The 12,611-nt window shown below is 41.3% G+C and overlaps 1 protein-coding gene across 1 annotated transcript in view; it reads left to right on the forward strand.

The window, feature by feature from the left end:
• Positions 1–10,512: 10,512 nt before the first annotated feature.
• fgf14 (fibroblast growth factor 14) overlaps positions 10,513–12,611 on the forward strand; it is a 113,464-nt gene continuing 111,365 nt past the window's right edge. The window contains exon 1 of the mRNA XM_085384393.1: positions 10,513–11,387. Coding sequence (XP_085240519.1) covers positions 11,180–11,387 — 208 coding nt within the window. The 5' untranslated portion in view covers positions 10,513–11,179. The remainder of the gene's footprint in view (positions 11,388–12,611) is intronic.

Consider the following 12,611-nt stretch of genomic DNA (forward strand, 5'->3'; position numbering starts at 1 on the left):
TGGATATTTAACCACTTTTCTTGGCAGCATTGGTAAAACTCATTTAAAATGTTTGGTTTCCTGGCACAGATCCAGTTTTTAAGCAAGTTTTCAATAGAGTTGAGGTCAGGACGTTGGGAACAGAAGCTTAACGTTAGCCTTAATGTTTACCCATGTCAAACACAGTTTTCGTGTGTGTTTGGGTTCATTGTCCAGTTGAAAAAACTGTGTACGAGTCTTAACCGTTGTTGTTGGTTTGAGATAAAGCTGAAGATTTTGGTGGTCTTCCTTCTTCATTATTCCATCCATGTACCACCATCAGACTTGACACTGATAAGTCAAGTCAAGTCAAGTCAAGTTTATTTATAGAGCACATTTAAAAACAACCAAGGCTGACCAAAGTGCTGTACAGTAAATACAGATAAAAATACAATAGAACACAATTTCGTAAAACACCTCGCTGATCAAATAAAAAATAAATAAACAAATAAATTAAACCTTTCTAAAAGCCAATGAAAAGAGGTGAGTTTTAAGAGCAGTTTTAAAAGTTTCTAGGCTTTTGGAGAATCTGACGTGAGGAGGTAAACTGTTCCACAGTCTGGGTGCAGCCACAGCAAACGCCCTCTCTCCCTTTGTCTTTAATTTATACCTGGGAACATCTAAAAGCATCAGATCGGCTGACCTCAAAGATCTCCTGGGGCGATAAGTACTAAGGAGTTCTGACAGGTAAGAAGGTGCAGTGCCATTTAAAACCTTAAAAGCCAGCAGTAAGATTTTAAAATCAATCCTAAAAGCAACTGGGAGCCAGTGGAGAGAGCAGAGAACCGGAGTGATGTGGTCTCTTTTTTTTGAACCGGTCAACAGGCGAGCGGCAGCGTTCTGCACCAGTTGAAGGCGATGTAGACAGGAACGATCTAGGCCAGCATAGAGGGAATTACAGTAGTCCAGCCGTGAAGTAATAAAAGCATGGACCACTCTTTCTAGATCGTTCCTGCAAAGGTAAGACTTGACTTTGGCTAAAATCCGTAAATGATAAAAAGATCCCTTAACTACAGAGCTGATTTGTTTATCAAGTTTAAAAGCATTGTCAAAAAATAACTCCAAGACTCTTAATGGAAGAAGTGCAATCGGAGGTTAGGGGTCCCAAAAAGTCAAGAGAGAAGTTGGGATCTTTAGGAAGCCCAAACACAATGACTTCAGTTTTGCTTTCATTAAGGTGTAAGAAGTTAAGAGTCATCCAAGTCTTAATGTCAGACAAGCAGGAGAGTAGCGGCTGCAAAGAAACATTGCAGTTCAACCTCAGAGGGAGGTAGATCTGAATATCATCGGCAAAGATGTGGAAGGACACATTATGTTTACGGAGCACATCGCCCAGAGGGAGCAAGTACAGAATAAACAACAGGGGGCCTAGTATGGACCCCTGAGGTACGCCACAGGTTAAAGGAGCTCTGGGAAATGACAGTTCACCAAGGTGAACAGAAAAACTCCTATTATTCAAATAGGACTGGAAAAACTTTAAGACAGTGCCCTTTAAACCGACACAATGTTGAAGGCGGGCTAGCAGTATGTTGTGATCTACAGTGTCGAAGGCTGCTGTCAGGTCCAAGGTTACTAAGACAGCAGCACAACCAGAGTCAACAGTTAAAAGCAAATCATTAAAAACTCTCAGTAGGGCGGTTTCTGTGCTATGCCGAGCTCTAAAACCAGACTGGAACTTCTCATAGAGATTGTTGTTGTCAAGAAATAGCTGGAGCTGCGTGAGGGCGGCTCGTTCCAGTACTTTGGACAGAAAAGGGAGGTTGGAAATGGGCCTATAGTTAGAGAGTAGGGATGGATCTAGATTAGGCTTTTTAAGGAGAGGTTGAACAACAGCGTGCTTGAAGGGTGTTGGAAAGCAACCAGAACTGAGGCAGGCATTGATCAGGACCAGAAGGAAAGGTCCGACTGAGTCCAGAACCTGCTTCAGAAGCCGAGAGGGGATAGCATCGGTGGAACAGTTGGTAGTCTTAACCTTGCAGACTATTTCATGCAGCTGAGAGAGAGAGATTGGTTCGAACTGATTAAAGGCAGAATGGCACAAAGAAAAAACACAGGGATTGGAAGGTGGAGATGGAATGACAGACTGCAGGGAGGAAATCTTGTTTACAAAGAACTTTAGAAAGTCATTACAGAGGGTGGCAGAAGGTGTGAGGCTGGTGGATATGCAAGGATTAACAATGGAATTTAAAACACGAAACAGAGTCTGAGGTTTATGGACACTACTGCTAACCAGGTTTGATATGTAGGAGGACTTGGCCTCTTTAACGGCTTTCTGATAGGTTAAAAGAGAGTCTCTGAGGATATTAAAAGAAATGTGCAGCTTGTCCTTTTTCCATTTTCTCTCAGCACACCTACAGGTGCGCCTGAGAGCACGAACAGAGTCTGTAATCCAGATAATGATAATGTTCTTAGGTTTGAAAGCGTTACCTTTACTCTTCCAAGGATACCTCTTGTCTTTGCTGCCAAATAGTTTTTTTTGTCTTGTCTGACCATAAAACATTTCTCCAGAAGGCATTTGGGTTGTCTATGTGTGCAGCTGCAAATTTCAGTTGACCCTGAAGGTGTTGATTTTGAAACAGGGGTTTATTTCTTGGTCCATACACTCTCAGTCCATGACTCTCCAAACCGGCTTCACTGTGGACACTGGTGTTCCAGTAGTTTCCAGTTCACAGCAGGCTTTACTGAATTATTTATACTTACATACAATTGTTTAAATGGATGATTTTGGCTCCAAGAGACCTTCCCAACATGTGCAACTACATCATTCTGTCCCTCTATGTTTTTTTTAAGCTCTTCACTGGGTTCCTTGGGCTTTTCCATTGTTCTAACTATAGGTCAGCCTGATGAGTGCTGTCAAACAAATCCTGGCAAAGAGAAACTACCAGTCGTAGTCAATCATGATCATTAATGTGAAGCTAATAGTCCTCAGCCTTGTCAAGTTAAAAGACACTGCAGAACCTTCAGCACCACTTATTAAAAGATTTAACTGAGTTTATGTCTGTATTTGAGCCTGTATGTATATTTTTGATTCTGTGGAGATTAGATTAGAGAAATCCAAAATAAATTCAAACTGTGCACCCAAATCATGTTTTTTTAAACTACCAAAAAGGTGTGCTGTACAGTCATTCCACCAATCATTCCAAAAGTTTAAAGAAATCATTAAAAGCCCCATTCATGCCCATGATGAGGGTATAAAAACATCTGACCACAACTGTACGCAAAACTCAGATATCCTCCATTTCAAAGGTGAAGATTATTGTGCACCAAATGGAGCAAATTATTTGTGAGATGTGAGAATAATAATAATAATAAGGCCTAAATATCCTTAACAGTCAGCTTTTTCAAAGTGTGTTTTTGCTGGCAACTTAAATTAACAAGACAAAAGCAGAACACACAAACTGAAGAAAATCTAGCTAAATGTAGGTTTTGTGTGTGTGTGTGTGTATGTGTTAAACGACTTAACACCGGGCTGACCTATAGATCATTCAAGCATGACAAAGGCACCCTTACTTGACTTTTGTGTCTACATGTAACAGACAACGTAGCAATGAACCAATTTTAAACTGTATTTTGTGTCTAAGAGCCATGTTCTTAAGAAATAGGGAAAAAAACCAGTGAAGACCTAACTCATGACCCGAGAGATGCATCTGGCCCTTCAGCTGACCCATCTACTGTTTTCCTCATGCCTCATCAGAAATGGTCTCAGTGGAAGGTTGGCTGTCAAGAAGCCATTCTCAAGGAAGGGAAACAGAGAAAATGAAAAGGCATAATTATACCAAATTAACCTCAACACCTCAACATTATCAAAGCAGTGTGGGAGCATCTTGCCAGAGAACAGAACCAAAAGGTAGAAGCATCTAAAAGAAGAGCTTTGAATTTCCTTCAAGAAGCCTGGACAACTATTTCTGAAGATTGTGTAAAGAAATTTCAAGAAAGCTGCCCAAGAGAGTTCAGGGTGCATTGAAAAATAAAGGTAGTCGTACCAAATATTGACTTTCAACCTAGTTAGAGCTTTACAATCTCTGTTTCAGCCTCGTACAATGTATTTCCACATATAGGCTTGCACATTTTTCACTAAATTGCTACACCTTTGCTCATTTCCCTAGCTAAATACAAAGAAATGAGGCGTGGCTCATTACATTAGGGCAGTACTAGATTGAGCGCGTTTGGCTCCTGCCAATCAGACCATTACTTACAACCATCATTGTTCATGTATCATTATGCATCTTAATAATGACACACAAAGATAATTGTCCTTAAAATGTTTAAAATGCCCACTTACTTATTGTGTGTACTGTAGACTCTATCTATCTAAACACCTTTTTAATGTTCATAGTCACTAAACATGCCAGATAAAGCATTAAATAAATGAATAAGGAAACAACACAAACCACTGACACTCAAAATAACATGATGATATCACATTTGTTGTTCACCTACTTGTTGCATTTTATTCTGGTACAAACAGTACAAGGTGATGTTTTATTCTCGCAGTTGCACTGACTCCTGAAATGTGTACCGAAGGTTAAAATAAAAATATAGCAGAACAGAACGGATCACTGGTTAAACAGGGGATAAAATAGCTGAAAATATCGATTATCTTGTTGGCTCTGCAGGAACCAATCAATTGCATGATCATGAACAGGGCTGTACATTCGGGGGAAACTCTGGCTTAATGTGCATATCTATGTAGCTGTATTGTCCCAACCATATAGAGTAAAGCAATACAGACAACTACAAGAGGCTAAAAATGGAAAGTGCATTCACGATAAGAGAATGTGTTCATTATGAGAATTCTCAGTGAACAGGAAACTCCCAGAGAGATGGTTATGAAAGGGCGTGATTTGAGTGTGGGCTTTATTTTTGGCCATGCGCTTCATTAAGAAGCGATGCGTGTGCTCGTATCGCTTCTGGGTAAAGTTTCGAAGAGCCTGTGGGGAGTAAGGCTGAAAAAGGGCAGTGCCGGGGTCAAGAGATGCTTGGTATGAGAGTGACCACTGTAGCATTAATAATAGCAGCTCTCATATTGACTGCTCCATTTGACTCCTTCTCATCCTTTGGGTGAATACGCAGTAAAGGCACTTCTTGCTTTGCCCCAAAGCCAAACGGCTTCATTTACATTTCACCCTGCTGTATTTGTAACAGATGTTTCTGAGTGTTAACAATACTGCAAGAGAGCATTGAAACCATGGGTGATCTTTGTGCTTTTTGTGATTTAGTAAAGCAATGAATCCATTAAACACTTGAAATTTGATGAACTCCCCAGCGGATCTTAGGAAGAGTACATAAACCTCTGTGAGACGGAAAATTCAAAACATAATAAGTTAAAGCAGCAAAGAGAAGACTCTTGATGTGTCAGTAATGTGACGACTTGACTGAAGAATTATTCATTACTCTCGGGACATGAACAGGTTAAGCTAGAGTTTTTATGAATCCTTATTACGCTGTAACAGAATTCATTTCTTAGAGTCATTTTATGTCTTCAAAGGGAGACACCAAGATGTCTTTTTTTCATGCATGCTTTTTAAAGACTGTGTTTTTACTGCTCTACAAGAGACTGACACTGAAAAGGGGTGATGGGGAAATTAAAGACGCAGACTGTGGATCATCATCATGCATGGGGACAGTTTGTGTAACTGGCTGTCTATATTCACTGCATAAAGGCTATCTTTATACAATGGAGGGTACCTGAATCCTCACTGGGGCCAGTTTCATTACTCTTATCACTAATAAATACTTTGGGTTATAATTTCTTTTTTAAAAGATGAATTCGTTATAATGTGTGCACGATTCGTCTTTTGCCCTATTAGTCACAATGTGGGTGCACCAGAGAGGTTTTAGAGATGACGTCTAAACAAGATGCATGATTTTGCATTTTACACATAAATTCAGGAGAAAGAACTGACAGGAAGTTAAATGTACACGTTAATATCAGCTGGTGAGTGGGCCCATATCCTGTATGCTTAGGTCCATAATTTGATGGACAAAGACACAGTTTTTGTACTTTTGGACAGATTTTAAAACATTTTCAAAACATGAGTTAAATGCTTTAAATCAAGGGGTTTAACAAATATTTAGCATTAACGGTTTAGGAATTGCAGGCATTTTTATACACAGCTCCTAATTTTTGGAAGCTCAAAATCAGTTGGACAAATTAGGATAATTTTAACTATAAGGATTGTTTTTAATAGTTGGATGAAAATCTTTTCTGCCTGAAGTTTGGCACCCATGGATATCACCAAATGCTGCGTTTCCTTTCTTGAAATTCTCTACTCAACCTTTACTGCAGCCATCTGCAGCTGCTGCGTGCTTGTGGGTCTCTCTGTTTTCTGTTTTGTCTTCAGTGACTGAAAAGTATGCTCTGTTGGACTGAGATCAGGCGACGGACTTGGTAATTGAAAAATATCCCATTTCTTTACCATGAGCTTTTTACCATTAGCTTTTGCAGCATGCTTTGGGTTGTTATCCATTTACACTGTGAAGCGCTGTCTTATCAGTTTTGCAGCATTTGGCTGAATTTGTGCAGAGTTTAACCCTTCACTTCACAATTCATCCTATAGCAGCAGTCACATCATCAATAAAAACTAGTACTGGTAGCTCTGCAACAGACTGGCAACCTGTACAGGGTGTACCCTGCCTTTCTGGATTAGGCTTCTGCCCCACAGTGACCCTGAATTGGATAAACAGAAGGAAATGGGTGGATGCAAGTTAATCTTGGTTTCTTGTATCCAGTTTCAGAACTGTGTCTGCTTCATTTGTCATAAAATACCAAACAAACAGGCCTCACATGGCCCTCGAACTGCACTTTAGTTAACTGTCCAATTAATTGTAAAACCTTGGATTCAAGTTGAAAGTCTTCACATTTATCGTGTCTTGATTGTTTGATTTGAAATTCACTGTGGTGTACTAAGGAAAAACTACAAATAATTGTGTCTATGTTCAACAAATTATAGATTTAACTGTGTCTTTCTCCCCCCACTCTCTTGATTTCTCCCCAGCTCTCAGGGGCTGGTGTGATTGGGGTTTCCAGTAGGTGTGGCCAGGGGCTGCAGCAGCTGGGTCATCACACCTGTGTATCACTGCCTAATCGACCTGCTTTTGCTCAGCTTGTTTTTGTGGAAATGCTGGGGTTCTGACAGTCTAAATGTTTTCAATATTTGCTTTCTTTGTGTGTGACACTTACCTCCTCTCGCAGGAATCCTCTGGTTTGCTGCCCTCCACTTTTCTGTTTTGCTGGAACTTCATCTTGTGGTCTTAGTTCACGTTGGATTTAGAGCTCTGTAACGTGCCCTTCCAGCGTGACTGACTGAAACAAGCTAGACACTGTAAGCTCTCAGTTAACTTACCAGACTGTCCACTCCTCCACATCCAGACTGCAGTTGTACTGACTTTGTTGATCAACTCCGAATTTGTGAATAAAGTCTTTGAACTGTCCTGTGAGTCTGAGTCTGCCTTAGGCTCTTTATGTCATTCTGTAATCGGGACACATTTATTTATTCTGTGTAGTAGTTGTAAACCTGAAGTTGCCCAACACAGTGCGCTTTTGCTGTTTGAAACTAGTGAAGCACAAAAAAATGATTCTGGGCCTTTCAGCTGCCTTGTGCATAGCTGTTGCAGCAGGGTACTCACTGGGCATATAGTTGGGTGCGAATTGCAGAGCAGAAGCTTGCCACAATTTGTTTACAATGAGAGTGTGTGTTTATGTGTAAATTTGTGCGTTTGTTTGAGTGAAGTCTTTGGATATGACTTGGTTCACAGCAGCTGTTCATTTTCTAGTGAACACTTCCTCCAAGCTGTGCCAAACACTGCTCACTCTCCATCTCTGATTGGTAGACATCTTGGCTGGAGGCATGCCGGGAAAGGGGGTGGTTTTAACACTGCTGCTAAAATGGAGACGCAAGTGGTCCCAGTCTGGCATTCCCTGAAAACTCTGACAATGACTTGGGTGAAAACACAATTTTCTAAATTGGAGTACAGAGGGAGATTATGTAAGAGTGTAATTTATTAGTGTATTATCTTTGACTTGTTAATTTCATTTAAGGGGAATTCTCTGCTCCCCCCCCCCAAATAAAATGATGGGAATATCTTGTTTTGTTGAGTGAGCAGAAAGTACACTAGAGCACTGACAAGTAAGTATTTATCATTCACAGTTAGCGAAGTACTCAGATTATCACTTCGGTTCTTTCATTCATTTCCAATCAAATCCAAAAGATATGTGTTTGTAACAAATTTCTGGCTCATTCATTTTAGAGTATACTCAATGCTCTTATTCCTTTCACCCAAGTATAGCATATGTTGGTGCAGATTGTTATTAAATAAATAGATTTTTTTGTACAAAGAGTTAAATTAACCTCCATTATAAATTATCTCTCAAAGTGATATTTTAGTTTGTATGATATAATATCATATGAATCCATCCCCATAAACCAGTCTCCAAATCCTAACACTCATTCATGTGATATTCACACTCCCCCATGTGTGAGCCTTTTAAAAGTGTACAGTGAAATCACGGACCATGAGTAAAACTGGAACCACTCCATTTATCTCTGTGCATCTTAAATCAAGTTATTTTTTCCCATCAGGAGAAAACAGGCTGTTAAAAACTCACAAGGGAGCCACTTCCTGCCGGGCCGCAGCCTGGGCAATCAAAAAGAAGTATTCTAATGATCCCTGACAAAATTGTCAGATGATATCCTCCAGGGTGCGATGATACTTTACATTACAGTAGACGGATCGATAGCAAAGATGACATGAGAGGCCTCTGCAGAGAGAGGAAGCTGGAAAGACTGCAGTGCTCTGACTCTTACTTGCGCTGTTTCCACAGCGAGCTCACTTGGCCTCACAGAACACGTGAGAATATGTTTTGTTAGCATAAATTCCCTAAATTAATGCATGTGCCACTTATCTGAGGCGGTGGACTGGATCTACACGCAAGGACACCTGATAAGTGTGTCTCTACAGTAAATGTGTGTCAGCTGTAGTTGAAAAATTGAAAGTCACCTAAATATGAAATTCTCACAGTTAAGTTTTAAACAAGGATTTAGCAGATTCGCAATGTCAAGAACGTCACTCAGGAAACATTTTGTTTCGAAGTGGCCCACATCCCCGAGGAACCAGTTATCACAGACAACTGATAAGACCCGGGCGCCACAAAACTAGGCCATTAAAGTGGATTAATGCTGTAATTTAGAGGTGAACACACAACTTGGATAACATAAAAGGGCACAATTTTAAAATACAAAGGTATTTATTTTGAAAATGGAGGGATCAGTGAAGTGATTTAATGTGAAACATACCCCATATAAGCAAGAACTCACTATTCACCCCAGATTTATAAAATGAAAAACAAAAAATAGATTAAATACATGGAATAAGTGGTTCAGGTTTGATCTCAAATGAGTCACATACTCCTGCTGGTTCAATCACCCCGGTGCCTCCCTCCCCCATTTTCTTGTACTATAGTGACTCTGGTCTGTGTAACACCTGGGAATGGAGTCAGTGCTGTACTGAGCGACTAATGGCTCCTCTTCCAAACACTAACTTCTGCCATTTGTGCTGAGAGAGAATAATGCTGACAGACTGAAGAGTTATTAAGCGGTCTGAAGTATGGAAAACACATTTAACAAAAGACGATCAAACAACAAATGAACCGGTGGTTCCAAATCAAATTTAAAATATCTTGAGGCTGGGCTGAAATGATAAACTCGCAAGTGTCCGTGCACATACATGTCCTCTATCTCCAGAACCCCAGCTTGGTAAGGGCAAGGATAATGAACAATATCTCCTTCGCCTTTTGTCTGTGATGGAAAATCTATAAATCCTTAGAGATCAGCCATGAGGCAGTGGTAACAGTCGCTCCAAGCAACACTAACTGGGCCTCAGTCCTCAGGGATGAAGCAACAAAACAGAGCAAGTAAATGTGATTAAAAATAAATAAATAAAATCTCCTCATATACAATTTTGCCTTGACATTTCTGTCACTTCTTTTGGTATCTTTTGCAATCGTGGCTCGACTTCTGTTGCGCGTCTTTCCCCTCCTCCTCAGTTCAGTGTCTTAATCGGGGATCTGTTGCTTCACTGAGCTTCAAATGCTTAGATGACATGAAACAGGTGGACACGAGTGTCTACCGACCTATCCAAATGAGTACTGAACACCTGCGACTTTAGAGCTATTAAGCACAATTTCTCATTTAACACCCCATATAGGTGCACAGAGCTGCAGCAGCTTGCAGAAGTGAAGGCAAAGAAATGATCTGTTTGGAAGAAACCGCACAGAGGTAACGGACAGAAATGCTTTTCACCAGACTTTTTCACCTGCGACACACACACACATGCACTCATGTAATAAATAAATAGAATATCCTGCAACAGCCTGGGACAACAGTCTCTGCCGGATCAAAATTTTTTCCAAGCATCACCGATATGACGGCGCACAAACCACGTGTTTACGTAATGGAAAGCCAATCTTTCACTTTAACCCCTCCTACTCGTCTATTTCTAACTAGAGGGTCCGACGCCAAAGAAAAATGATGCAAATGTTCTTATACAGGCGCATCGTACTTTTGGAGATGCCAGTGGCGTTGTGCTGAAACGGCTTGAGGAGAACACCCCGAAAAGGGAGCAAACGCACACTCCAGGAATCACGGACACACACACACACACCAAGAACCCTGGCTTTAATAGAAACGTTGCAGCGTGGGGGCTCAAAGAAATGAAAACTGGGGTTGGTGCTGTCTGACCTCGCCAGGCAAGCAGGTTTGCAGGGGAAACGAACTGGACTTGATCCGGCAATGTGGTGTCTTGTTGGGGCTATCATTGCAGCAGTCTGTCCATAGGATGCATCCTCCCTTGGCTTTTGATGCTGTGCAGATCCACCCTCCTCTCCTCAGAGTGATGAACTAATAGGCAATGATTTTCTCCTCGGAAATCCACCGTGGTTTACTGTTTGCACGTTAGTTGTGTGTTTGTTTACTGGCGACCCGTCTCCTCCCGGTGCGACACATGCAATTTCCAGAGTATATTTTCTATTGTCGACTAGTTGAGGAGGCATTCTTTACACGCCAGAAGAAGAAAACACACCATTAGCACGAAGTGTGACAGACAGTGAATATTTTGTCACGTGAATGAAAGCGCACAGGACTTGGATATACCTATTTTTTTTATGATACAATTGGTAGCCTTGCTCGGGAGAACTGATCCAATTGTGTTATTATGCAACCGCAAGGATCTCATCTATATCTGGGTGTTTAAGACACGGGATTGCTCTTCGCCCAAATCAATGTGGTTTCTTTGGAACATTTTCAGCAAAGGAACGCATATGCTGCAGTGTCTTTGTGGCAAGAGTCTTAAGAAAAACAAGAATCCAAGTGGTAAGCTCATCACCATTTATGCCTACTCCTCCGTTTCTCAGCGAACCGGCTTTATGCGTGCTTGTGTGCAGAGAGTTGAGTGTCTGCGTAATTCTGTTAATTTGGTCGTAACGATGATAGATCTGCAATCACATTTATGCAGCGAGTGGATCATGCAGAGGCTCCTGAAGGAGGGGAGGAGGGGGGACAACTTATTCTGTGCTGCTACTACATCGGCGAGCTCAGGTCTTTTTTTTTAGGAGGGGGGCACAGCACAGACACACAAAGCCCCCCCGCTGCATCACCACGGCACCATGATCTTCTAACTTTTTAAATAACGCTTGCTCCCCCCCACCTCTCTCTCTCTCTCACTCTCAGACACACACAGGGGCTCGATGGTATTTCAGAGGATCACATCCACGCACAGTTATTTATTCATTATTTCTTTTTCTTTCTTTTTTTTTTCTGGACAACGTGATTCCCCCCTAACCAGATTATTCATCCTCGGGTTGACTGCAGCAGTGCCCCCCCACTCCTCTGCATCACCACTTCTCTATTAAATGAGCTATACTCGCTGTGTTTTCAGCGAAACAGCCGGAGGAGACAGACTATTCTTTCATGTCTGTCACTCTACTGATGCAGACCAATACTCATCATGCGGGCCCTGCGAAAGCGTGATTTTTACACGAGCACCTGAGTTGCTCTTATGTTGACGAAGCCAGGCAGCTGAGATGCCAGTAGGGCATGTAGAAAGGGACTGGGATCCGCTGCACCGAAGCAAATCCTGCACTTGAGCAGTCGACATCGTTTCGATTTAGATTGTGCACTTTTTTCTGGTACAAAAAAAAAAAAAAAAAAAAATCAGTACATAAGCCCTGAATTTAGGATCACAGTAACATCATATATATTTTTATATATCCTGCCAAAACAAATATAACAACGCAGAGGGCCAGTGTACCAGGAATGCTTATTTCAACAGGCTGTTGTAAAGCCCCAGTTAGACAGCATGTAGTGCGGGCTACTTGTTACCTCATGAAGCGGGTAGATGGGCTGAGTAGCAGCACAGTTTTTCGACACTGCAACTGCAGTATAGTAGATCATCACCATACTTTAGTGGGACAATCGCGCTTTGCAGACACTGCAGGAGTGATAACAAGACACTGTCTACTATCAATTACCAAGAAGAAGAAGTTATATTTTACAGCATTATGTCTCCACAAACCTAGCCAAGGTTTGTGTTGGTAT

This window comes from Rhamphochromis longiceps, linkage group LG16, assembly GCF_057381845.1.
Source record: "Rhamphochromis longiceps isolate RC_006_pf linkage group LG16, R_longiceps_female_GT1.1, whole genome shotgun sequence".
Taxonomy (NCBI): domain Eukaryota; kingdom Metazoa; phylum Chordata; class Actinopteri; order Cichliformes; family Cichlidae; genus Rhamphochromis; species Rhamphochromis longiceps.